Source organism: Heteronotia binoei, chromosome 19 (genome assembly GCF_032191835.1).
Source record: "Heteronotia binoei isolate CCM8104 ecotype False Entrance Well chromosome 19, APGP_CSIRO_Hbin_v1, whole genome shotgun sequence".
In the NCBI taxonomy this organism is placed as follows: domain Eukaryota; kingdom Metazoa; phylum Chordata; class Lepidosauria; order Squamata; family Gekkonidae; genus Heteronotia; species Heteronotia binoei.
The window spans coordinates 5,714,560-5,742,073 of record NC_083241.1 but is presented as its reverse complement, the minus strand read 5'-3'; the positions used below and the strand labels follow the sequence as shown (position 1 = coordinate 5,742,073).

Genomic DNA, 27,514 nt, shown 5'->3' with positions numbered 1-27,514 from the left:
TACCCAAGCATGCCAGTGTGTGGACGATTTTGTCCTGGGCAATCTTTCCTGACCTGTTACTTCTGCCTGTGCTGCATTCCTTTCAGACAGCACCGTACTGAAAGGTGCCAGGATTCAAACTCGCTACACATTCAGAATCTTCACTGACAAATGGGGCCCACTGTCAGGCTCAATTTTTTTCCAGTGCTCTTGGCTACTGGGTGCTTAGATATTTGACCCCTTGCCTCCTTATTATAGTTAATCAAATACTGGCTATTTACAGACATTTTAATGTACTTTTAGGATGAGGCCCAGATGTCCATGAAGAGCACGGAATGGGCCAACTATATATATGCTGAAGCTTTCTTTACGCTTCAGTTATGGGAAGGATTCTGCCTGTCATCCCATAGAGCTTTCCCTGTCATTGATCTTCACAAACAGGCATGATGCAGACAGAAGATGATTAAAATGTGGGATATGCTGCCAGGATGCACTGAGTGCCACAGGAATAAGCAGCTTGAAAAGGGGATTCGATAGGGGGAGGGACGGTGGCTCAGTGGTAGAGCATCTGCTTGGGAAGCAGAAGGTCCCAGGTTCAATCCCCGGCATCTCCAAAAAAGGGTCCAGGCAAATAGGTGAGAAAAACCTCAGCTTGAGACCCTGGAGAGCCACTGCCAGTCTGAGAAGACAATACTGACTTTGATGGACCAAAGGTCTGATTCAGTATAAGGCAGCTTCAGATGTTTATATGATAGATTCATGAAGGATATCAATGGCTACTAGTCATGGTGACTCTCGATCCCAGAGCCAGGAAGCAACATCAGGGGAAGGCCTCAGCCTCTCTGCCCTGAAGTTGACCCTCCAGAGGAACTGGTTGGCCACTGTGTGAGACAGAATGCTGTACGAGGTGGAGCACAGGTCTGATCCAGCAGGGATCTTCTGATATTCTTATGAGGGGAAGGCCTCAGCCTCTCTGCCCTGTGGTTGATCCTCCAGAGGAACTGGCTGGCCACTGTGTGAGATAGCAGGCTGGAATAGATGGACCTCAGGTCTGATCCATGAGGGCTCTTCTGATGTTCTTATCAGGGGAAGGCCTTGACCTCTCTGCCCTGTTGTTGACCCTCCAGAGGAACTGGTTTGGCCACTATGTGGGACAGGATGCTGGACTAGATGGACCATGGGTCTGATCCAGCAAGAATCTTCTTATGGTCTTATAGATAGGTTAATGGAGGATAAGGTCTATCACTAACTGCTAGCCAGGGTGACTGAGGGGAACCTCCACATTCAGAGGCGCTAATCCTCTGAATCCCAGAAACAGGAGACAACATCAGGGGATGGCCTCTCTGCCCTGTTGTTGGCAGTCCAGAGAAACTAGCTGGCGTCTGTTTGAGACAGGATGCTGAACTAGAGGGACCATTGGTCTGATCCAGCAGGGCTCTTCTGATGTTCTTATGCTGGCTCTCCAATAGACTAAGGGCTCGGTGTACACAATCTCACTGGTCTCTTTGGGGAATTCTAACTGAAGGAATGCCTTTTCCCTGGATCTGAACCACCCGGCTTCTGTTTGGCCTCCTTACGGCTATTCTTTCTCTAAGAGGACTTGCTGAATACTGACCAGGCAGATTTCGCAGCGCTTGAAATACGCTTTGTTGCTGGGCGTCTCTTTCCTGACAGTTAAAAGTCAACGCTATGCCCACATTGTTCTTCATGATTCGGGACGAACCATCAGACGTTCCGTCAAAACATCGGCCCAGGGCTATCTCCTTGGCAGTTCTAGCATCCTGGTCTGTAACGGTGTAGATCCCATAGTTGTGGCCGAGGGGATCGAGAGGCGCCAGCATAGTGTACTGGCTGGAGTCATTATTCACAGCCACTGGAAGATGATTCACCAAATACTCGTGTAGCATGCCGTTGACGCTCTCTCTGTAGCAGTTACCTTGCGGGATAATTTTCACCAGTGTCCTGTCCACTCGTTCTTGGTCGTACAGCATGCCGCTACACTTGAACTCCAAGCATGCTGTTGAGAGACTGGGTCGGTCCAAATCCCGGATGCTGCGGACATCTCTGATGCCGTACAGCTTGCCGACGGTGCGTGGATGCGTACCGCCCATGTTGCGAGACCTTACGTTCACCTCGAGAGGACCGTTTATTTTCACCTTCACGTAACACGCTCTAAACTCCATCGGCTTTGGCCACCAGGTCAAGTAGTCTTCTGTCCAACTCAAGGGGTCATCCTCATTGAAAGGGACAGTGTTATAGTCGTATCTGTCTCCCTCGACTCGGTAGAACCGGAAGTGAGCAGAGAAGTACGGAGCCACTTCACATTCTCTGGCCCTCTCGTAAGGGTAGATAGGACCGTTGCTCTCTTCAGCAACGTTGGGAGTCGGTTTGGCCACGCTTATCCTGAAAGCGGTTTTCTTTACATTCCGATCAAGGTGATCCGTTCTCCTGTACTTGAGCTTGTTGAGGTATGGTTGCGGGACTCCAATGGCAAGCGGATTAAGCCTGGGAGATGAGGGGACAGCTTCGAGTTCTTCTCCCCCGAGACTTGCCAGGACGTAAGCACTGTAGGCATCTGGGTTTTGGTCATCGCAGAATGCTGGCACGCAAGCTCCGTTGGAGCTGGTGACTGCACTGTCAAAACGGCCCCAGGCCCTAGGATTGGTAGCATATCCCGGTGTCGGTTCCAAGTTGATAACAGAAACCACAACCCCCGTAACTTGTTCACTGGGCAGATATCTCTCGCTTCTGTAAGTCCGTATCTTGATGTAGCACCGTCTGTTCTCTGGGACGTCGAGGTTGAAAAGCCTCCTCTCTCTTATCTCCATGTTGCCCACCAGGAACGTCCTCTCCTCTCGCTTGCTGCGCTTCCTTTGGTCAAGGTGGAATTCTCCTTCCTCCTCCCATAAACCCGTATGTGGATTGAGAGACCAAAGCTTCATCCCTTTCTGATGTTCTGGCATCTTGACCTGAGCAGAATCGAGATGGACTCTTACATTCCCCGCATTGAGTGCCTCGGTGGCTGTTTCATCTGTGAAATCCATAGAAAACATGCCGTACGTCCTCAGTGGAAGCATGTCGCCTTCATTGTCTACGAAATTCAGGTCACTTTGTGCCGCGGCTGCATTGGAGACATTCCTCGGATCCAGGAAGGTCACGCTAGCTTTCACTTTTCCCACGTACGGTTCTCCATTTTGTCTATAAAACACATCGGGAGGAATTTCCAGTGTGGCTATCGGATCGTCTCCTTCCATCTCTCCCAAGGAGATCATGGCAGTCTTAGTTGATTCTAGAGTAATGGGCGGGCTCTTCCTTAACATCTTGATCTCATGGAAGACAGCCCCGCCATTTTTGTTGAAAGGCAACACTTTTGTGGTGTTCACAAACTTCTGCAGGCGATCGACAAATGTGAGAACCAGGCGGTCTGTGCCGGTGGGCACTTGAATGGAGAAGGTTCCCTTGTAGCCCGTCATGCTGATCCGATTGTTTCCCAGGTATACATGTCCGAACCTCATGGGCTCCCCAGTATCGAAAGCTACAGCTCTTCCTCGAACAGTGGCCTTGGTTTCGACACACTTCTGGCACCCGCACTCGGTGGCCACTTTGATGGGAAGCGTGTATCCAGCGCACACGATTTCTTGTGTCTCCGTTTTGGATACCCCGCAGCAATACTCAGTGGCATCCTTGCACCGGAGACTGTTGTCTAAAGTTCCTGCACAGGTGTCTGATGGGCATCTACCAACGTTGTAGTAGAAGCCAGTAGCGTTTTGGAAGCAGTCGTGTGGCAGTCGGATGAGATAGCTGTCGGGTGTGGGGTTACAGGGGGCGTCGTGCTTTCCTGTTGAAATAGAATTTGTTCATTAGTACACAGTGCCCGTCTTTCTATACTCACCATCTCAGGTCGCTCTGGCTGCTGTTAAAACCTTTTGTAGAGCTGCTATACATGGCAAAAGACAAATCTAAATTCTGGATCAGAATCTAAATTCTGGACAAATGCAACTTCGGGGGGAAGAGGAGGAGGAGGAGAAGAAGATGGTGATGATGATGATGATGATGATGATGATGATGATGATGATGATGATGATGATATTGCAGGGGTGGCCAACGGTAGCTCTCCAGATGTTTTCTGCCTACAACTCCCATCAGCCCCAGCCATTGGCCATGCTGGGTTGTACGCAAAAAAATCTGGAGAACTACCATTGGCCACCCCTGTGATATTGGATTTGTATCCTGCCCTTCACTCTGAATCTCAGTGTCTCAGAGAGGCTCACAATTTCCTTTACCTTCTTCCCCCACGACAAATACCCTGTGAGAGGGTGGAGCTGAGATTGCTCTGACAGAAACCGCCCTTTCAAGGACAGCTCTCGGAGAGCTCTGGCTGACCCAAGGCCATTCCAGCAGCTGCAAGTGGAGGAGTGGGGAATCAAACCTGGTTCTCCCAGATAGGAGAGCTCTGGCTGACTCAAGGCCATTCCAGCAGCTGCAAGGGGAGGAGTGGGGAATCAAACCCGGTTCTCCCAGATAAGAGAGCTCTGGCTGACCCAAGGCCATTCCAGCAGCTGCAAGGGGAGGAGTAGGGAATCAAACCTGGTTCTCCCAGATAAGAGAGCTCTGGCTGACCCAAGGCCATTCCTGCAGCTGCAAGTGGGGGAGGGGGGAATCAAACCCGGTTCTCCCAGTTAAGAGAGCTATGGCTGATCCAAGGCCATTCCAGCAGCTGCAAGTGGAGGAGTGGGGAATCAAACCCGGTTCTCCCAGATAAGAGAGCTGTGGCTGACCCAAGGCCATTCCAGCAGCTGCAAGGGGAGGAGTGGGGAATCAAACCCGGTTCTCCCAGATAAGAGAGCTCTGGCTGACCCAAGGCCATTCCAGCAGCTACAAGTGGAAGAGTGGGGAATCAAACCCGGTTCTCCCAGATAAGAGAGCTCTGGCTGACCCAAGGCCATTCCAGCAGCTGCAAGTGGAGGAGTGGGGAATCAAACCTGGTTCTCCCAGATTAGAGTCCATGCACTTAACCACTTCACCGAACCGGCTCTCAGGGACTTCCCTGGTTTTCTTTTCATGTGCAATAAGATGCTCCCCGGTCCCCACCCCGCCTTTCTGCCTCCTCTTCCTTCTCCAACCAAATATCTTCTCAAAGAAACTCACCTATTAATGAGAGAGTGGCGGCTTGCGACTTTGCGGATCCTGCGTCGTTGCTTGTCTTGCAAAAATACTGGCCTGCCTGGTCCATTTTCAAGTTCTTTAGCACCAAGTTGCCTTTGTATTTGTAGAGTGAAGGGTCCAGTAAGGTATCGTTGTGGAACCTGTTAGAATTTCAGGGGTATTAGAACGCAAGATCGAGGCTATTTCCCCTCCCTCCCCGCTAAAAAAAAATCCCTGCCATTTTGGGTTTTCTAGCTCTACTCTTGAGTTGGTCTGGCTGGGCCAGGCTAGCCTGGTCTGATCTCATCGGGTCTCAGAAGCCGAGTAGGGTTACCCCTGGTTAGTCCTTGACTGGAAGATTACCAAGGAAGTCTAGAGTCACTATGCAGAGGCAGGCAAATCAATCCACCTCCGCTTGTCTTCCCGGACCTGAACGTAGGGCTGCCAGGTCCCTCCACTGCTGCGACAGGGGACTGTTCTCTCTCGCATGTGGTGCAATGACATCACCCAGAAGTGATGCTAGGGACGCTCTAGGACGGTGGCTCAGTGGTAGAGCATCTGCTTGGGAAGCAGAAGGTCCCAGGTTCACTCTCCGGCAACTCCAACTAAAAAGGTTCCAGGCAAATAGGCGTGGAAAACCTCAGCCTGAGACCCTGGAGAGCCATGAATGGGGCTGTGGCTCAGTGGCAGAGCATCTGCTTGGTAAGCAGAAGGTCCCAGGTTCAATCCCCAGCATCTCCAACTAAAAAAGGGTCCAGGCAAGTAGGTGTGAAAAACCTCAGCTTGAGACCCTGGAGAGCTGCTGTCAGTCTGAGTAGACAATACTGACTTTGATGGACCCAAGGGTCTGATTCAGTAGAAGGCAGCTTCAGATGTTCATATGTCTGGGGGAGGGACAGTGGCTCCGTGGTAGAGCCATGAATGGGGCTGTGGCTCAGGGGTAGAGCATCTGCTGGGTAAGCAGAAGGACCCAGGTTCAATACCCAGCATCTCCAACTAAAAAGGGTCCAGGCAAATAGGCATGAAAAACCTCCGCTTGAGACCCTGGAAAGCAGGGGAGGGAGGGTGGCTCAGTGGTAGAGCATCTGCTTGGTAAGCAGAAGGTCGCAGGTTCAATCTCTGGCATCTCCAACTAAAAAGGGTCCAGGCAAGGAGGCGTGAAAAACCTCAGCTGGAGTCCCTGGAGAGCCATGAATGGGGCTGTGGCTGAGTGGTAGAGCATCTGCTTGGTAAGCAGAAGGTCCCAGGTTCAATCCCCGGCATCTCCAACTAAAAAGGGTCCAGGCAAATAGGCATGAAAAACCTCAGCCTGAGACCCTGGAGAGCCACTGCCAGTCTGAGTAGACAATGCTGACTTTGATGGACCCAGGGTCTGATTCGGTAGAAGGCAGCTTCAGATGTTCATATGTCTGGGGGAGAGACTGTGGCTCAGTGGTAGAGCATCTGCTTACTAAGCAGAAGGTCCCAGGTTCAATCCCCGGCATCTCCAACTAAAAAGGGTCCAGGCAAATAGGTGTGAAAAACCTCCGCTGGAGACCCTGGAGAGCCATGAATGGGGCTGTGGCTCAGTGGTAGAGCATCTGCTGGGTAAGCAGAAGGTCCCAGGTACAATCCCTGGCATCTCCTACTAAAAAGGGTCCAGGCAAATAGGTGTGGAAAACCTCAGCTGGAGACCCTGGGGAGCTGCTGCCAGTCTGAGAAGACAATACTGACTTTGAGGGACCAAGGGTCTGATTCAGTAGAAGGCAGCTTCATATGTTCTGTGGTGCCATTGGGTTTTTACCATGACTCCTAGAGCATCCCCAGCATGATAACGTCACTTCCTGGTGACATCATCGCGCTGGGGACAGTGGGCAGCAGTGGGGCTTTTCGGTGGTGGGCATCCCCCCCCCCTTCCCCGGCAGCCTGCTTTCTGCTAATGGGTTGGGGCCCTTCAGACCAGGGGATCCCTGGTTGGAGCCTGACAGACCTACCTGGATGGCCCAGGCTAGCCTGATCTTGTCAGATCTTGGACACTAAGCAGGGTCATAGAATCATAGAGTTGGAAAGGGACCTCCAGGGTCATCTAGTCCAACCCCCTGCACAATGCAGGAAACTCACAAACACCTCCCCCTAAATTCACAGGATCCCCAGTGCTGTCAGATGGCCATTTTGCCTATGTTTAAAAGCCTCCAAGGAAGGAGAGCCCCCCATCTCCTGAGGTCATTCCTGATTAGTATGTGGATGGTAGACCACCAAGGAAGTCCAGAGTCGCTATGCAGAGGCAGGCAAGGGCAAAACACCACTGTCCATCTCTTGCTTTGACCTGCTATCCCCATCTCATCAGATTTCAGAAGCTAAGCAGGGTTGGATGGGAGACCAGGGTTGAGATGAGAAGGCGGGCAACGGCAAACCACTTCTGACGTCTCTTACCTCAAAAACCCTCCCGAGTCACCGTAAGTCTGCTGTGATGTGATGGCACTTCCCACCTCCAAGAAGCACGCAACACGCAGCATCTTTGATTAATTTCCTTACCAAAGATATTGTTCTGGGGCTGGATCTCCAACCGCTTGGCAGCAGAAAGTGACGCTCTGTCCCTCTCTTCGGGCTTTGTTCTCTGGTTGTTTTGTCACGTACGGTTTGTCTGAGGAAAGAAAAGGATTGCCCTTGAAGACACCGCACAAACACCCCCTGGTTCAAAATCCAGACACGGATGCATCCATCCCCAGTTTGTTTCTAGGCCCAGTTCAAGATACTGGGTTGGAGTCTACTAACTTTCCTGCTGAGAAGAGGGGCCTTTTGACCATGGGGGCAAATGTTGTGGAGTACCAACACCGCAGCGAAAAGGAGGACCAGTTGAGATATGAGTGTGGAAGCTGGTAAAATTCAACCCGCTGGTTTTAACCTTCAAGGCCTGGGCCCAAAGTCCCTGAAGAACTGCCTTCAACCATATTAACGTGTTCAGATTCTGAGATGGATGTTTGGAGCCTCCCTATGGGAAGAGCTACATTCAAGTTCAATACCACCAGGCCTCAGATTCAGCAACCACTTCCAACAACTTCGTTGGACTCAAACTTTGTTCTACTGCTTTGTTCTGCTTTACTAAACTGACTCTCATACAGGCCAGTGGCAGCGTCCCCGCTACGCAGTGGAGTCTTGGGAGCAAAAATTCTACTTTGTGAGCTACTGGCATTAAAGTTGTGAGCTGCTGCATAAATTAGCTTGCCCTGAGGCCATTTTTCCTGAGGTGAGACAAAGATATGTGAGCTGGAGGCTAAAACATTGTGAGCTAGCTCACAAGAGCTCAGCTTAGAGGGAACACTGCCCAGTGGGTACACCTCATGCCATTCCAGACATCCCAGTGGGCCAAAGATGGAAGACTGAAGGAAAGGAAAGGTCCCCTGTGCAAGCACCAGTCGTTTCCGACTCTGGGGTGACGTTGCTTTAACAACGTTTTCACGGCAGACTTTTCATGGGGTGGTTTGCCATTGCCTTCCCCAGTCATCTATGCTTCCCCCGCCCCAGCAAGCTGGGTACTCATTTTACTGACCTCAGAAGGATGGAAGGCTGAGTCAACCTTGAGCCAGCTACCTGAAAACCCAGCTTCCACTGGGGATCGAACTCAGGTCGAGAGCAGAGCTTAGGACTGCAGTGCTGCAGCTTTAACACTCTGCCTAACAAAATCCCTCAGCTTCACGCAAAGGCATAAAACAACTCCTTACCAGCTTTTTTCAAGCGGATGTGGAGAGAAGAAGAACCATGAGAGCTCTTGGGCACAGCGACCAAAACCGTCTTGTACTTGGGCTTTTTGACCTGCAGAGTGGTTTGGCCATCGGGACACACTCCAGGAACCTGGAAGGTCCCATCAACCTCAGACACTGTTAATAGTTTTGGCGTCTTGGCTTGTAGGTAGACGGCTGCGCCGGCAGCTGGAGCTCCATCCGGAAGGGAGATTTTTCCGTACAGCAGATGATCCTCGCACATACACGAGTCGCACTCTGCATTCACGCGTCCCATGGAGCAAGTCATGTTGCAAACTGGGTTGGAGAGGAAAAAGTCTGGTTAGACGGGAGCAATCTTTTTTTTCCCCTTTGGAAACCATAAAAAAAGGTTGAAAATAGGGGTGTACATTCGGTTCGGTTGAACCAAATAAACCTCCGAATACCCCCTGATTTGGAAGTATATGGCGTCGTATACTTCCGAATCCAATTTACAGACATTATACGGGAGTTGTACATGGCTCCTGTATACTTCTGAATCAGTATTCGGATTGCCCTTGAAGACAAGGGCAATCCGAATACGGATTGCCCTCCTTTTTGAGGACAACTCTGAATCAGTATTCGGAAGTCCATAGAAAAGGTGGGAAAGGAGCTTCTGCAGCCTCAGGGGAGCTGCTTGCCTCCTTTTCCGCCGTTTCTGCCTTTTCCTGCCTCTCCCATAGCCTCCCTGGGATCAGGGAGGGAGGGGGAGAAGAGCCCCAGCAGCCAATCCAAAGCATGCATTGCAAATGCATGCTTTGCAGGGTTGTTATGTAGCTGATGGCTGGCCTCAGCTGCTGCTGCTCTCTCTCAGCCTTACCTGACCTTACACATCTGGCCGGAGTGTGATGAAGAAGTCCCGCCTTGGGCCCTTCTTCCAGGCTGCTGCTGGGGTGCCCCCAGCAGAGGTGCCATTAGGTGCTGGCACTGAGCAGGGGTCTGCTGCTCAGGCAGTCTCTCCTCCAGCTGATGTTGCTCAGCCCAGCAGCCAGAGGAGGGGCAGCAAGAGCAGCCCTCCTTGGAGATGAGCTTTGGGGACGGTTTTTGAGGACAACTCCTTGGAGATGAGCTTTGGGGTGCAGAGTGTCATGCAGGAGCTGGAGGAGAAGCTGGTTGAGGAGGACCAGCCCCCTTCTTCGGTTCCTTCGAGCACCAGCAATCCTTCAGGGGATGGCCAGAAGGGGAGGCCGCATGGAGTTGAGGGGGAAGAAATGGAGACACACGAGGTGCCTCCATCTCCACCCACTCCCCCCCCCCGTTGGCCAGCCCCTCCTGCCACCCCGAGACATGATGTGTCTGCCCCGAGCACCTCATAGGAGGTGACTACAGACACCCAAGCTGCCGGTCAGCTTGGGCAACCGTACACCTCCGAAGTCTGGAAGCAGTCGACACGCCACACGGTGGACACTCTCAGAGCCTTCCTCTCACGGCAGTTAGAGGGCTGGGTAGGCAGCGGGGACATTGCCACGGGCTTCGTGGTGACTGACGGTGGCTCCATCAAGGCGGCTGTCCAGCGTCAGAGCCTACAACGCCTTCCTTGCGTGGCCCACCTTCTCCACCTCATGGTTAAGGACACATTGGGCCACACAAAAAGCCAGGATCGTCGGTATCTAGCCGCGACCCATGAGTACCGACTTCTGCTCCAGAAGTGTTGGCACATCACGGGTCACTTCTCACGCAGCAATACGGACTCGTATCTGCTGCTTGAGAAACAGACACTGACAGGCATGCCAGGGCACCACCTGATCGGTGACGTCGGCACACGCTGGAACTGCACCTGTGCCATGCTGGAGCGCATGGTGGAGCAGAGAGCAGCCCTAAATGCCTTTGTCTCTGAGATGAGGGTCTTTTGGGATGAGAACCGTCTCACCCAAGAGGATTGGGTGGTCATTTCTCAGACTGTGAAGGTTCTTGTGCCCTTCAAGACCCACACAGAAATGCCTTGTCTGACATGGCAAGCATATGAACATATGAAGCTGCCTTATACTGAATCAGACCCTTGGTCCATCAAAGTCAGTATTGTCTTCTCAGACTGGCAGCGGCTCTCCAGGGTCTCAAGCTGAGGTTTTTCACACCTCTTTGCCTGGACCCTTTTTAGTTGGAGATGCCAGGGATTGAACCTGGGACCTTCTGCTTCCCAAGCAGGTGCTCTACCACTGAGCCACCGTCCCTCCCCATCGCACTGGTCGTCCCCATGGTCCACATGGCCCGTGAGGACCTGGCCTTGTTTCTAGTGCCAGCTCAAGGCCGTGCAGACGTTCTTCCACTGGTGCACGCCCTGATTGTTAGGCTGCAGGAAGGGCTTGAGACCCGCTTTAAGACTTTCACCCAGGATAAGGTCTACATGATGGCGACCATGTTAGACCCGCGCCTTAAGGGCATGATCACCGAGCAGGCCAACGAGCTTGATCGCTGGCAAGATGAGCTCTCCCAGAAGGTCGAGCACTGCAGAGTCAGGGTGGGCCCAGTGCCGGTAGCTGAGGAGGAGGGGATGGAAGCAGCTCATCTGCCACTTCCACTGCTGTTCATCCCCAACCTCCCTGCCTAGGCAGTGTTTCCCACCAGACTCACGCCAAGAAGAGTGCTGAGATAACACTCATCGGGCGGCTCGTTGGCCCCTCTGGGAGCGGTAGGCCCCTGAGAGTGGAGACGGGCACTGCGATGGTGCGGGACTATCTTTTGGAGCCCAACGAGTCGCAGGAAACGTCTCCTTTGGACTACTGGGTCACGAAGGAGGGGGTCTGGCCGGCGCTCTCCTCCATAGCCAAGGCATTCCTCTCATGCCCACTGACGAGTGTGCAGAGCAAGCGCGTCTTTTCGTATATGGGCAACATTGTCTGCCCACATCGCAATCACCTGCAACCCTGGACAGTTGAGCAGTTGGTCTTCCTGAGGGTCAACTTGCGCTTGGAAGGTGGTTGTAAAACACTCTCCCACTAAACATAGACTAGAGTCCAAAGAGCCCAAAAACTCACTCACAAATTGATTGGCAGTGCACCCCCCACCCCCACCCCTCATCCATCCCCAAACCAAAAGTGAATGCTGGTTTAAAATCTGCAAAGCAATCCAAATTTCCTGTCCTCATCCACACATGCCTAATAATATTGAAAGGGCCATTGCAGACCCCAACTGTAACCGACAGCACCCACAGGCCCAGCCAGGATAACCCAGGTTTTTTTTAGAGGCAGGAGGAAGAAAGAGGGAGGTGCCAGTGATGATGACAGGCAGCCAGCAGCCATACCAATGCTGAGGTCCCTCTAATGGGACAGTGATAGCTGGTGTGTTGCTGCTGAGCTGAGAGAGAAGGAATGGTTCCCTTCCTCTCACACAAGCTGAGGCCCTCCCAGTGATCTTCCTCATTTGGGGTGCAACTCTGGCACGCCTCCTCATGGTGCACCCTGGGTAACGCAAAAGAGCCTGGACCAGCCAGCCATCCATCACTCAAGGTAAGTCTAAATGCTTCTTGCTTTGTGTCAAATACAGAATGATGTGGAGCTAGGTGTGGTCCACCGCTTCTCTTGTTTGAGAGCTGTGTTGTTTGGGGCAGGACTGGAGAGCTGGCATCTGTAGATTGTGTGTTCTGTGGCAGGGAAGCTGGCATCTGGTGAGAGACCCAGAACCAGCATGCCTGCTGTGCTTGGCCCACTCTCCCCACATTGTTTGGGGCAGGGCTGGAGAGCTGGCATCTGGGTTTGCTGCAGCCAGGTATGCAGAGCAGACCTTGAGCAGAATGTGTTTTGTGTGGCAGTGATGTTGACAACTGGTTTTATATTGGTTCCAGGCCAGCAGGGTTCATGGAGTAGATAGATGGATGTAGTGCATTTGGGTCCTATAGAGATTCTCTGGTGTGAAGTTAGGTTTGGCTTTGGGTGCCCCAGGAACTGGACCCCCTGGTCCAATTTCTTTTTGGCCTGGTGGGTTTTGTGTGGGACAGTGCCCTGAAGCTGCACAGCAGTTTGGGGGGGGCTCTCCTCAAAACCCCCTGCTCCCCAGAGCCGCTTTTTCCACGATAATTACAGTTTTTTCTCACCATTTTTTTCTCACCATTGGGAGCAGTGTTCCTTTTGGGGTGCCCACAGACAGGTGCAGTCTTTTTGGGCCAGGGAGGTTGCATGCGGGGGAGTCCCCTTTAGCTGCCCTGCAGTTTTGGGGCCTTTCCCTCAAACCCCACTCTGGCCAGAGCCACTTTCCCCACAGCAATTATAGTGGAGGAAGTGACTAATTGGGCTTTCACCAGCATTGGTGGCAATGAGCCTTTTGGGGAGCCCAAAGACAAGGACCCCCTGGCTCAATCTTTTTGGGACTTGGGGGTTTTGTAGGGGAGAGTCCCCTGCGGGTTCCCTGCAGTTTTGGGGACTCTCCCTCAAACCCCCTGCCCCCCAGTAGCCTCTAATTATGCCCTATGTTGCCATTTATTTCAGTGGCCCATAGGGTATAATGGGGCCGTTTTTTCAGAAATAGCCATATATCTACCATATATACGGCTATTCCGATTACCGGTATTCGGAAATATACGGTATTTGGAATATTTTGGCCCCGTATATTTCTGAATCCGATTAATTCTGAATTTTTTTTTTGCACACCCCTAGTTGAATAATAAAACAGTGACTCCTATCTTCATTTTCGTGATAGTACCTTAAAAGGTATATACATGAAAATACTCCTTTACACAAAGAGTGATTAAATGATCTGGAATTTGCTGCCAGAGGATGGAGTGATGGCTTGGCCGCAGAAATAAACATCTTGAAAAAGGGATTTGGATGGATTCATGAAGTCTATCAGTGGCTCCTAGCCAGCGTGGCTGAGGAGAACCTCCATATTCAGAAGCAATCAACCTCTGAATCCCAGAGTCAGGAGGTAACCTCAGGGGAAGGCCTCAGCCTCTCTGCCCTGTTGTTGTCTCTCCAGAGGAACTGGCTGGCCACTGTGTGAGACAGGAGGCTGGACTGGATGGACCCTCATTGCTCTGATCCAGCAGGGCTCTCCTTATGTTCTCTTCCCACAGTCCTGATTCAGACTGGAGCCCCAGATAAAAAGGTCAAGGTAGTTCCCTATGCAAGCACAAGTCATTTCTGACTCTGGGGTGATGTCACAGCACGTTTTCACAGCAGAGTTTTTTACAGGGCAGTCTGCCCTTGCCTCCCCCAGTCATCTACACTTCTCCCCCCAGCAAGCTGGGTACTCATTTTACCAACCTTGGAAGGATGGAAGACTGAGTCAACCTTGAGCTGGCTACCTGAACCCAGCTTCCGCCAGCATCGAACTCAGGTTGTGAGCAGAGAGCTTGGACCGCACTACTGCAGCTTGCCCACTCTGCGCCACGTTGATGATGATGATAATGATGACATTGAATTTATATCCCGCCCTCCACTCTGAAGAGTCTCAGAGCGGCTCACAATCTCCTTTCCCTTCCTCCCCCACAACAGTCACCCTGTGAGGTGGGTGGGGCTGGAGAGGGCTCTCCCAGCAGCTGCCCTTTCAAGGACAACCTCTGCCAGAGCTATGGCTGACCCAAGGCCATTCCAGCAGGTGCAAGTGGAGGAGTGGGGAATCAAACCCGGTTCTCCCAGATAAGAGTCCACACACTTAACCACTACACCAAACCTGCTCTCCGTTAATGCCAAGCTAAAAAAAAAAATCCATCTTGGGAACTTAACACGAAGAACTACTTTCATCTTGTTTGGTTTCACACTTAGACTGTCTCTGAATGAAACGAACTGTACGTTTGACCCAGCAGCAATGCATCAGCCAGGTGAGGAGTACGGGAATCACCTGAGCAAGGGGGTCCAATGCAGCGCCGGCCTTCCTCGCTCACTTCCTGGCAGCGTGGGTCTTGGAGGCTTTCCACCAGGCAGTTCCTAGTTCGAATCTGGACCCCGGCTTGGTCGCATCTGGCAGAGCACTCGCTCCACTTTGACCACGATGACCACAGCACTTTGGATTCTTGAAGTAAAGAGCCTGGGAAAGGGGAATGCAGCTGCATTACTGAGGACTTGTCTCATGGAATCAAGAGTACAGAGAAACGAAGCAAGTCTCTTTTCAGCGCTGGTTTCATGACACAGGTTTGTTCTTTTAAATATATATTTTATGCTTCTGATTGCGTGCTACTAGTCCAGGACTCTTTCTGTAGCAGCAATTCCTTTGCATATTAGGCCACGCACCCTCTGATGTAGCCAATCCTCCTGGAACTTACGGCAGGCCCTGTAAGAAGAGCCCTGTAAGCTCTTGGAGGATTGGCTGCATCAGGGGGGTGGGGGCCTAACATGCAAAGGAGTTCCTGCTGCAAAAAAAGCCCTGACACAATAAGCTTTAGAAGCAATACAAAGCTTTTTGTAGATTCAAGAAGTTATTCAGCCATGCTGTTCTGAAGCAAGAGAACAAAGTTTTGAGTCCAGTGGCACCTTTAAGACCAACCAAGAAGAAGAAGAAGAAGATATTGGATTTATATCCCGCCCTCCACTCCGAAGAGTCTCAGAGCGGCTCACAATCTCCTTTCCCTTCCTCCCCCACAACAGGCACCCTGTGAGGTAGATGAAGATATTGGATTTATATCCCGCCCTCCACTCCAAAGAGTCTCAGAGCGGCTCACAATCTCCTTTCCCTTCCTCCCCCACAACAGACACCCTGTGAGGTAGATGAAGATATTGGATTTATATCCCGCCCTCCACTCCGAAGAGTCTCAGAGCGGCTCACAATCTCCTTTCCCTTCCTCCCCCACAACAGGCACCCTGTGAGGTAGATGAAGATATTGGATTTATATCCCGCCCTCCACTCCAAAGAGTCTCAGAGCGGCTCACAATCTCCTTTCCCTTCCTCCCCCACAACAGACACCCTGTGAGGTAGATGAAGATATTGGATTTATATTCCGCCCTTCACTCCGAAGAGTCTCAGAGCGGCTCACAATCTCCTTTCCCTTCCTCCCCCACAACAGACACCCTGTGAGGTAGATGAAGATATTGGATTTATATTCCGCCCTTCACTCCGAAGAGTCTCAGAGCGGCTCACAATCTCCTTTACCTTCCTCCCCCACAACAGACACCCTGTGAGGTAGATGAAGATATTGGATTTATATCCCACCCTCCACTCCGAAGAGTCTCAGAGCGGCTCACAATCTCCTTTCCCTTCCTCCCCCACAACAGACACCCTGTGAGGTAGATGAAGATATTGGATTTATATCCCGCCCTCCACTCCGAAGAGTCTCAGAGCGGCTCACAATCTCCTTTCCCTTCCTCCCCCACAACAGACACCCTGTGAGGTAGATGAAGATATTGGATTTATATCCCGCCCTCCACTCCGAAGAGTCTCAGAGCGGCTCACAATCTCCTTTCCCTTCCTCCCCCACAACAGGCACCCTGTGAGGTAGATGAAGATATTGGATTTATATCCCGCCCTCCACTCCGAAGAGTCTCAGAGCGGCTCACAATCTCCTTTCCCTTCCTCCCCCACAACAGACACCCTGTGAGGTAGATGAAGATATTGGATTTATATTCCGCCCTTCACTCCGAAGAGTCTCAGAGCGGCTCACAATCTCCTTTACCTTCCTCCCCCATAACAGACACCCTGTGAGGTAGATGAAGATATTGGATTTATATCCCGCCCTCCACTCCGAAGAGTCTCAGAGCGGCTCACAATCTCCTTTCCCTTCCTCCCCCACAACAGACACCCTGTGAGGTAGATGAAGATATTGGATTTATATCCCGCCCTCCACTCCGAAGAGTCTCAGAGCGGCTCACAATCTCCTTTTCCTTCCTCCCCCACAACAGACACCCTGTGAGGTAGATGAAGATATTGGATTTATATCCCGCCCTCCACTCCGAAGAGTCTCAGAGCGGCTCACAATCTCCTTTACCTTCCTCCCCCACAACAGACACCCTGTGAGGTGGGTGGGGCTGGAGAGGGCTCTCACAGCAGCTGCCCTTTCAAGGACAACCTCTGCCAGGGCTATGGCTGACCCAAGGCCATGCTAGAAGGTGCAAGTGGAGGAGTGGGGAATCAAACCCGGGAATCAAACCCGGTCTGCACACTTAACCACTACACCAAACTGGCTCTCTACACCAAGTTGGTGCATAAGCTTTTGTGTGCATGCCCACTTCTTCAGATACATTGAAGTGTATCTGAAGAAGTATGCATGCACGCAAAAAGCTCATACCCACCTCCCAACTTCTGGTATTCCAAGGAGGTCTCCCATCCACATACTTACCAGGGTCAGCCCTGCTTAGCTTCCAAGATCTGATAACTATTCAGGTCAGTGTGCATGTGCTATAGTGCACTGAGAGTCGGCCTGATGTAGTGGTCAGGGTGTCCAACTGGAAGATCCGGATTCGAATCCCCATTCTGCTATGGAAGCTGGCTGAGTGACCTTGGGCCGGTCACCCTCTCTCAGCCTAGCCTACCTCACAGGAGAGGAGTTATAATGCTTTGGGTCCTGACTGGGGAGAAGGGCCAGGGTATAAATGAAGTAAATTGATTTATTTAAAACATTTCTAGGCTGCCTTTCCACCCCAATAGGTTCCCCGAGGAAGCAAATATCAAACATTAAAATGTTTCTGCACTATTAAAATGTTCAAAATAAATGATATATACAATAATTCAGTCAAATCATGCTGAGTTGCTTGATTAATTGATTTACTTTGTTTCTAACCCCTTCCCCTTTCTCCCCTATGGTGACCCGAAGGGGCTGACATCTTTCTCCCCTCTTCAGTTCGCTCCTCACAGGTAGGCTAGACTGAGAGGGTGTGACCAGGCCAGCCAGCTTCCATGGCAGACCAGGGCCAAGGAAATCCACATCGGCAAGGACACATTAACTTTCTTCAAGCAGGGGTGTCAAACATGCTCCTATCAGGCTCCCGAGCAACTGGCTGTCATCTGCTTCCTTCTCCCTCTCTCTTGCTTCCTTCTGCGTAACAGCTTGCTTTGCAAGGCTTGCTCAATCGCACAGGAGCTGCAGAGCAAAACCTCTATTTTTGCCGTTGAGCTCTCTCAATCGCACAGCAGAGCTACTGAGCCGAGTCTCTCTTCCTTCTATTGGTTGAGGCTCCACCCCCTCCCCTGGCAGTCACCTGGGAAAGGAAGAAAAGAGCCAGAGCTTCCTTTGCCCAGCTCCCTGGATCCCATGGAAGAGATACAAAGAAAGCACCTTGAAGACCAATGAGCGCTAATCTTTTAAGTATGTTTTATTTTAAGTTTTTTGTCTGTGTCTTTTATAAAGTTTACATCTCTGTTTCCTGGCATTACGCTTTATGATACACAACGCCCGACCCGACAAGGTCTCATTTATGTCAGCGGAGATCAGGACCATGAAGGTGAAAGAAGCTGGAGAAAAACAACAAACTCACTCCATGATGAACACAACGAAATTCTGATGCACTGTAACTGGCAGTGGCCTTCCAGAAAAATGAATTAAAACAAAACAGAATCTTGGAAAGCCAGGAAATGAATTATGGCATGTCAACTCTACTGAACTTATGAATACGAAAGACGGTCCCTTGAAGAAGGATACTTAATATCTGAAATGAAATCCGACCGGTTCTTTTATCATTCGTTGGACTACAGTTTAAATGTGACTTGGTTTTTGGACAGTAGTTGCGTCATGCGTAGGATGTTTTTCTTTCTGTACCATCGAATTGTTATTTGCTATTCAGAAATCGTATTTTGCGGATTACATAGAGAATTATTTTCTACACGGAGTGAGTTTGTTGTTTTTCTCCAAGGTCTCATTGATGTCAGATCCTGCTGCGGAGGTTGATGGACAAGCCTAGAATTCTTCCAGATATCTGGCAGTCTGCCGTTAAACAGGCTACGTCTGCATTACCCCCGTTTAACGGACTCCCCCCCAACGGCGGACCGCCCACATTCCCCTAGTTCCACTTCCGCCGCCATAAGTTCTAGACCTGTTGTATCAATGAGAACTCACAGTGGGAATGGCAGGAGGGAATGTGTGTATGCACAGAAGACTTTGATGAATGACAGTTACAGGTAAGTGTAACACTGTTTTTCATCGTCCGTTGAACATATTGAACATCTGAAGCTGCCTTCTACTGAATCAGACCCTGGGTCCATCAAAGTCAGTCTACTCAGACTGACAGCGGCTCTCCAGGGTCTCAAGCTGAGGTTTTTCACACCTATTTGCCTGGACCCTTTTAGTTGGAGATGCCGGGGATTGAACCTGGGACCTTCTGCTTACTAAGCAGATGCTCAACTGCTGAGTCACCATCCCTCCCCCAGACATATGAACATCTGAAGCTGCCTTCTACTGAATCAGACCCTGGGTCCATCAAAGTCAGTCTTGTCTACTCAGACTGGCAGCGGCTGTCCAGAGTCTCAAGCTGAGGTTTTTCACACCTACTTGCCTGGACCCTTTTTAGTTGGAGATGCCGGGGATTGAACCTGGGACATTCTGCTTCCCAAGCAGATGCTCTACCACTGAGCCACCATCCTTCCCCAAAGGCTGTTCTGGGCATCTTGCTGCCTTCTACTGAATCAGACCTTTGGTCCATCAAAGTCAGTCTCATCTACTCAGACTGGCAGCGGCTCTCCAAGGTCTCAAGCGGAGGTTTTTCACGCCTCCTTGCCTGGACCCTTTTTAGTTGGAGATGCCGGGGATTGAACCTGGGACATTCTGCTTCTCAAGCAGATGCTCTACCACTGAGCCACAGCCCCATTCATGGCTCTCCAGGGTCTCAAGCTGAGGTTTTTCACACCTACTTGCCTGGACCCTTTTTAGTTGGAGATGCCAGGGATTGAACATGGGACCTTCTGCTTCCCAAGCAGATGCTCTACCACTGAGCCACCGTCCCTCCCTCCGTCCGTCTTCCTGTGCATCCCCACATTGGGACCCACTCTCGAGCTTCTCACCTTGATGGTGGTGGGGTGAGTCTCTTATTGAAATAGCGAATGAAGAACTGCTTTTCCCACATCCGTATCTCGACGTTGCTGCAGATCCAGTGCACAGTGTCACACAAATGTCTCTGCCGAGGACTGTGTTGCGGTTTTACAGATCTCCACTAATAGAACTCCTCTCCTTGCAGCTACTGATGAACCCATCGCTCTCGTGGAACGAGCTCTTACTCTAACTGGACAGGGGACCCTTGCTAATCTACAACAATAGCCAAGACCCTTCCATCCTAGACCCTTGCCAGTCCGGCTTCCGTCCGGGGCATGGGACGGAGACAGTGCTGGTCGCCTTGGTAGATGACCTCCAGCGGCATCTGGATCGAGGTGGCGTGGCGGTGCTGATGTTGTTAGATCTGTCGGCGGCGTTCGATACGGTCGACCATCAGCTACCGACCTGCCGCCTTGCCGACATAGGGGTTAGGGGGTTGGACTTACAATGGCTTTCCTCCTTCCTCAAGGGATGGGGACAAAGAGTGGCAATCGGGAGTGACCTGTCCCAGAGGCGCACACTAGACTGTGGGGTGCCCCAGGGAGCAGTTCTCTCCCCGATGTTATTTAACAACTACATGCGCCCCCTTGCCCAGATTGCCCGGAGGTTTGGGCTTGGATGTCATCAATATGCAGATGACACCCAGCTCTATCTGCTAATGGATGGCCGACCTGACTGCATCCCAGGGAATCTGGATCAGACATTGCAGGCCGTGGCAAACTGGCTTAGGCTGAGTGGGTTGAAGCTGAACCCGACGAAGACAGAGGTCCTTTGCGTGGGCCGCGGCGCTCTGGGGAAGGAAATACCTCTCCCGGTTTTTGACGGTGTACCTCTGAAAATGGCGCACCAAGTCAAGAGCCTGGGAGTTTTACTGGAGCCTTCATTATCAATGGAGGCCCAGATAGCGGCCACTGCCAAGTTGGCGTTTTTTCATCTGAAGCGGGCAAGGCAGTTGGCCCCTTTCCTAGAGCGTCGGGACCTAGCAACAGTGATTCATGTGACGGTCACCTCAAGATTGGACTACTGTAATGCCCTCTACATGGGGCTGCCTCGGTGTCGAACCCGGAAGCTGCAGCTGGTGCAGAACGCGGTGGCTAGGCTGTTACTAGGACTCCCGAAGTGGGAGCACATACAGCCAGGGCTGCGCGGACTGCACTGGCTGCCAGTTACATACTGGGTTCACTACAAAGTGCTGGTTATTACCTTTAAAGCCCTATATGGTCGAGGACCTGCCTACCTGAGGGACCGTCTTTCCCCATACGAGCCCCAGAGAGTACTGAGGTCAGCAGGGAAGAACAAGCTGACTATCTCCGGGCCAAAGGAGGCGAAATTGTAGAACACCCGCGCACGGGCCTTCTCCATCGTAGCTCCATGCCTGTGGAACCAGCTCCCGGAAGAGGTGCGGGCCCTGCGGAGCCTTGACCAATTCCGCAGGGCCTGCAAGACCATCCTTTTTAGGATGGCCTTTGCGGACTGCCGATTGAAGGATTGCTGAGCTGATGGATTCGCCTAAGTGACTTCCGCCTAAGTGACTTCCGCCATGATGTTAACTGACAGAATAGCACCAGAAATACCACTGTTATTGTTAAATGTAAATTAGAATGTTACCAAAGATTTCAGGTTTTCACGGCTGGTAACATCATTAGGGTTTGTAGAATCTTTCGGGATCAAGTGCCGTGTTCTACTGGAGAAAGTTTTCCTTCCAGACGTTTCGTTCTCAGCTGCGGAGAACATCCTCAGTGGCATTGCAGCCGGAGCAGGCGCTCAGACCTTCTTGGCTGCTGTGCAAACCCTGGCCCCACTCAATGCACAACTTTCTCCAGTAGAACACGGCACGATCCCAAAAGATTCTACAAACCCTAATAAATTAGAATGTTTTTTAAGACTAATGCTGATTTTAAAGTTTTGTATAACTATTGTATGGATATGTTGTTAGCCGCCCTGAGCCTGCCTAGGCGGGGAGGGCGGGATATAAATAAAATTTTATTATTATTATTATTATAGTAACCAGCCATCTAGATAAGGTCTGAGAAGATGCTGGAGTTCTTCTCCGAGGACCCCAATAGCACACAAACGACGTCTTCGTCTTGCGAAACTGTCTTGTTCGACTCATGTAATACAATAAGGCCCTTTTAACATCTAACATATGCAATCTCCTCTCTGCCTCAGAAGATGGCTTGGGGGAAAAAACGGCAGTGATAAATCTTGTAACAAATGAGTCTCTCCTCTACAGGTTCTTGTCTCTATGGCTCATTCAGATAGGACTTTTCTAATTGATGAGCTACACCGGAAAACTCTAGGTTGCATGCCAGAAATGGCCCAGCTGCTTACCTGCAGGACACAAGAAGCGAATGGCGTAATTGAGGCAGGTTTCCACCGAAGGCTGCTCCTTATTCAGGCACCAGAACCCCTCCTGCGCACTGGAGTGGATCACCTGGCCTGTGCTGCCTGCAGGAATCCAGTCCGTCGTGCGGGCTTCGATGCGGAAGGGTCTCGGGCACACCCTGTCGCGGTAGTAAAACCGGATGGCGTCCAAACGCTCGTAATCCCCGTTGCCTCCCGGGTGGTCGATATTGAACCACGCTGTCCATATGCCCTGACCTGAGAACAGAAAAAGGATTCGGGCACCCTCGAGGCTTTGGCAGTGTCCTTGTCTGAAGTTTCTAGCCCTCTCTGTCCTTTAAGGCCCAAGGAGGGTAAACGGAAGGGAGGAAAAAAAGATGGTGCAGAGAGATTTTTCATTTGAAGAGAGATTGGGCAGGAAGAGCCGGAGGTTTCATGAATGGACCATCTATTTCAAGGATGGTTGAACTTGCTTAACCTACGAGCCACATACAATAAATGCCAGATGTTTGAGAGTTACAAGACATGAATGTCAAAGGAAGGAAGGAAGGAAGGAAGGAAGGAAGGAAGGAAGGAAGGAAGGAAGGAAGGAAGGAAGGAAGGAAGGAAGGAAGGAAGGAAGGAAGGAAGGAAGGAAGGAAGATAAATAGATGAGGAAGGGAGAGGTGGAAAGAAAACAACTTTAAATGCATTCTCTAAGCTGCTGGCCAATGGGGCGGTGGAGGCTTGGAGAGCCACACAATATGTGTGAAAGAGCCGCTTGTGCCTCCCGAGCCGCAGTTTGGCCACCCCTGACCTATTTTTTAGTCTTGTCCTCCAAAATGCTCAGCTGAAGCGTCAGTGAAGGTTCCTGAAAAGCCCCAGGGAATCTAGATTCTGGTAGGGTTGCCAACTCCAGGTGAGAAAGCTCCTAGGGATTAGGGGATGGAAGCTGTAGATGGAGGGGTTGAGGAGGGGTGGGGCATCAGCAAAGTCTAATGCCAAAGAGTCCACTCTCCAAAGCAGCCATTTCCTCCAGAGAAGAAGAAGAAGATGATATTGGATTTATATCCCACCCTCCACTCCGAAGAGTCTCAGAGCGGCTCACAATCTCCTTTACCTTCCCCCCCCCCCGACAACAGACACCCTGTGAGGTGGGTTGGGCTGAGAGAGCTCTCACAGCAGCTGCCCTTTCAAGGACAACCTCTGCCAGAGCTATGGCTGACCCAAGGCCATTCCAGCATGTGCAAGTGGAGGAGTGGGGAATCAAATTAGAGTCCACACACTTAACCACTACACCAAGGAACTGATCTCTTTAGTGTGGAGATCAGGTAGAACATAAGAGAAGCCATGTTGGATCAGGCCAATGGCCCATCCATTGAATTAGAATTCTGACAAGTCTCCAGGCCCCACCTGGAGCTTGGCAACCCTAGAACCTGAAGTTGGAAGAAGTGCTGCTGCTGGCTGACTTGGCTTTTTGGAACAAATCTCACGTTCTTCTAAACCTCTGGATCCCAGTGCCAGGAAACAACCTCAGGGGAAGGCTGCAAGTTCAACCTCTGTGTCCTGTTGGCCATCCAGAAAAACTGATTGGCCACTGTGTGAGGCAGGATGCTGGACTAGATCTGATCCAACAGGACTGTTCTTGCATTCTTCCCCTTTTGCCATCAGTCTGTGCTGAGGAGGAGTTGATTTCAGTCAAGGTAAGTTCCCGAATTTCCTTGGTCATGCTTCTTCGTTTTTCGTTTGGGGAGGGACGGTGGCTCAGGGGTAGAGCCTCTGCTTGGTAAGCAGAAGGTCCCAGGTTCAATCGCCGGCATCTCCAACTAAAAAGGGTCCAGGCAAATAGGTGTGAAAAACCTCAGCTTGAGACCCTGGAGAGCCATGAATGGGGCTGTGGCTCAGGGGTAGAGCATCTGCTTGGTAAGCAGAAGGTCCCAGGTCCAATCCCCGGCATCCCCACCTAAAAAGGGTCCAGGCAAATAGGTGTGAAAAACCTCAGCTTGAGACCCTGGAGAGCTGCTGCCAGTCTGAGTAGACAATACTGATTTTGATGGACCCAGGCTCTGATTCAGTAGAAGGCAGCTTCATATATTCATATGTCCCATTTATTTCTTCCCTCCAGAACAATGCTTTTCTGAGGATCGTACACGGATAACACTTGCTAACCATTCTGCGCGTGTTGCCTCAATAATTCTCAGAACAACCCTGTAAAGCAGACGGATATTACTATTCTCATATTGCAGCCGGGACTGTGAAACACTTGGCCACCTCAAGACAAGGGAAAGACTCGAACCAGAGACTCTGTGGATCACTACTCATAAATACTCCAAAGGGCTTTGGGGCAGTAGCATTCCACTGCTAAGGCTACACTAGCCGTGGTTCATTCGTCCTTCTGGAATCTTCTGAGAGGAAAAGGAGCAAGGGAAGTCATCCTGTGAGGAGACATGGCCCGTAGTTGAATGTTTCGACTTCCGAAGCTGGAGCAAAAGCAGCCAAGAAGACTCTCTTTTGGCAATCGCCAAAACCATTTAGGTAGTGGCACAAAATGAGTTTGTTTTCCATTTCCAGAGAAGGTCACGGAAGCAAACTTCTTGGGCTCATAGTAAACTGGGAAAGAAAAATGGACCGCCCCAGATGCCCAGAACAAATATTCTTCATCTTTCCAAAAACAGCACGATTGACTGACAGGAAATTACTTACTGTCTGGGCCGTGTTTGATCGTCAGGCTGAACGGTGAATGTCCAGGCCGGATCCTACTGACCGATTGCTTCAAAACACGATCACCTTAAGGAGGAAGGTCAGGGGAGAAATATTATCAAACACATTGGAGAAAAAGAACACAGTGACTCGAATACAGGATCTTATATTCTATTCCATGTCAGGGTTGCCAACCTTCAGGTGAGAATGGAATGGAAATTGTAGCAAAGCCTAATAATATTTCCAAATATTCTAATAGCCACAATTACAGTAAAAGGGAAACAGAATGTCCTTTCTTCCACCCCCCAAGTCCTATAACCATTCAAATGCAAATAAATGCACTCCTTTCTCAAATACAGAGGTGGAGATAAGGAATTGAAGCGTCTTTTTGAGGCTGTTGGATGTATTCAGAAGCCGTGCCTTAAAATGCAGCCAGCAAATTATTCCAATGCAACAACAAGAAGAAGACTGTAGATTTCTACCCTGCCCTTCTCTCTGAATCAGAGACTCAGAGCAGCCTACAATCTCCTATATCTTCTCCCCCACACAACACACACCCTGTGAGGACAACCTCTGCAATAGCTATGGCTAACCCAAGGTCATTCCAGCAGCTACAAGTGGAGGAGTGGGAAATCAAACCTGGTTCTCCCAGATAAGAATCCACACGCTTAACCACAACACCAAACAAGGTTGTACATGTTTCCTTGTTTCACATTCCACTTCTTTGAGCTTCAGAAAGACATTTTCAAATGCAGAATCACCATGCTAACTATTCTCTATGACTTTCCATCCAAAATGAGGAAGCTCAAAGAAGCGGCAAAATGCCTTTTTCCGTATTTGAAAAAGGACTGCATTTATTTGCATTTGAATGATTATAGGCCTTGGGGGGTGGAAGAAAGGTTCTGTTTCCTTTTACTGTAATTGTGGCTATTAGAATATTTGGAAATACATTGTTAGGTTTTGCTACAATTTCAATTGTGTTTCTTTTGGAGGCTGGTTATCTCGGAAACCTCTGGCTTGTAGCCCCGTCTCAATCTCCGTGATTCTCTTTTGTGTTGCATGACCTCCAGTTGGGGCCTGGGGATCGACCAGAATTACAACAGGTCTTCAGGCAGCAGAGAGCTGTTCCCCTGGACAAAATGGTGGTCTGGGAGGGTTGAGTCTGTGGAACTGTAACCTGCTGAAATCTCTCCCTAGGCTCCACCCGCCAGGTATCCAGGAATTTACCAACAAGAGTTGGCAGCACCATTTTGTGATGAGGAACAGAAAGGGGCTAGGGCTCAAAGCTGCCTGTCAGCTGTGTGTTCTTGCATTTGAAGCTCTGTCCCCTAATGCCAAACAGCTAGCGTGGTGTGATAGTTAAAAAATAGGATTAAGCTCTGGGTGACCTGGCTTCAAATCCCTTCTCGCTGAGTGGCTTTGGACCTGTTAGTTTCTCTCATACCTTAGCCTGCCTCATAGTATTGGTATTATTGTGAAAAGTGACATGGAAGAGGAGACGTTATAAACCTCTTTGGGTTCCCGTTGAGGAGAAAAGGGAGGTGTAACTGTCCAAATTTATATGTGTGTATAAGAACTGCTGGTGTGACCTTGAGTCAGTCACAAGTTCTCACAGAGCTGTTCCTCTCAAGGGCAGTTTCTGTCAGAGCTCTCTCAGACCCACCTACCTCGTAGAGTGTCTGTTGTGGGGGAAGGGAAGGGAAAGGAGATTGTAAACTGCTCTGTGATTCCTTTGGGTAGTGAAGGGTGGGGTATAAATCCAATCTCTCTCACTCTCTCTCTCTCTCTCTCAGATCTGCTCCCATTTTTTTGCCCGTCCTCCTGTTTCCTCCATAAAAACAGAGTGCTTGGGTGAGGGGAACTCAATGGAGAGTCAAGCACCTTTTTGTTTCAGGCCATCCTGTTTTGCATGGCTCCAAGCAGGGCCTAGAACACTGGTGATTGCCTAGGACACTGGTCTTCTGGGGGTGCTAAATTGGCCGAATTCATCCCAGGTATCAAAGATTTCAGGTTTTCACGGCTGGTAACATCATTAGGGTTTGTAGAATCTTTCGGGCTCAAGTGCCGTGTTCTACTGGAGAAAGTTTTCCTTCCAGACGTTTCGTTCTCGGCTGCGGAGAACATCCTCAGTGGCGTTGCAGCCGGAGCAGGCACTCTGACCTTCTTGGCTGCTGTGCATTGAGTGAGGCCAGGGCTGCTGGAGAGCTGCTATTTCTAGGCTGGAGGGGGTGTAGTGAAAGGGCAATAGGTTTGTGGATGTGCCCATTGTTTGGTGGGGCTTCCTGGAAGGGTAGTGTTAAGGAAACTCCCTTTGGAGTTCAATGATGCTTGTCACAGCCTTGATCTTGGCCCCACCCCCAATGTCTCCTGGCTCCACCCCCAAAGTCCCCAGATATTTCTTAAATTGGACTTGGCAACCCTACTGGAGGGGGGGTAGCCCAGGAGAGCCCCAGGCAAGCAAGGTCTGCTGGCTGGATCTCTAGCCAGTCTAAGCAGGCCTCGCTCACCTGGGGCTCTCCTTTCTTGCATTGGGTTGCTTTGGCTGGGGGGTGGCGGCATATGCTAATGAGTTATACTAATGAGCTCCACCACCTATTTTTCTTCAAAACAACCTCTGGCTGGCGGCAATGCTCACCCCAAATGGAAGGCGCTCCCAGGAGGATGAAGAAAGGAAGAAGCCCTCTTTTCGTTGCAGCCATCCTTTTTTGGAGGGGAAGAGCCGCTTCCTCAGGAGCCGAGGTTCGGTCAA

General features: G+C 50.7%; 1 protein-coding gene and 2 non-coding genes across 3 annotated transcripts; 1 reads left to right on the top strand and 2 right to left on the bottom strand.

Moving 5' to 3' along the window:
• Window positions 1-1,361: 1,361 nt before the first annotated feature.
• Window positions 1,362-27,514, bottom strand: CILP (cartilage intermediate layer protein). Its single transcript, XM_060260180.1, has 8 exons — window positions 27,401-27,514; window positions 24,769-24,852; window positions 22,075-22,344; window positions 14,634-14,819; window positions 8,826-9,140; window positions 7,639-7,747; window positions 5,128-5,285; window positions 1,362-3,817 (listed from the first exon to the last, which is right to left on the bottom strand). The coding sequence occupies exons 1-8, from the start codon at window positions 27,462-27,464 to the stop codon at window positions 1,473-1,475; spliced, it is 3,531 nt and encodes a 1,176-aa protein (XP_060116163.1). The 5' UTR covers window positions 27,465-27,514; the 3' UTR covers window positions 1,362-1,472.
• TRNAS-ACU (transfer RNA serine (anticodon ACU)) lies at window positions 6,539-6,613 on the top strand. Its single transcript has one exon. It is a non-coding gene; the product is annotated as a tRNA-Ser (tRNA).
• TRNAL-GAG (transfer RNA leucine (anticodon GAG)) lies at window positions 19,449-19,520 on the bottom strand. The gene has a single exon. It is a non-coding gene; the product is annotated as a tRNA-Leu (tRNA).

Excerpts from the sequence above, each read along its gene's own strand:
- CILP (XM_060260180.1), bottom strand. The coding sequence starts at position 27,464 with ATGGCTGCAACGAAAAGAGGGCTTCTTCCTTTCTTCATCCTCCTGGGA. Across the intron at positions 14,820-22,074 it reads TCGCTTCTTGTGTCCTGCAG|GCTCTTTACTTCAAGAATCC; the intron begins GTAAGCAGCTGG and ends CCCCTTTCCCAG. Across the intron at positions 5,286-7,638 it reads GCCCCAGAACAATATCTTTG|GTTCCACAACGATACCTTAC; the intron begins GTAAGGAAATTA and ends AAATTCTAACAG.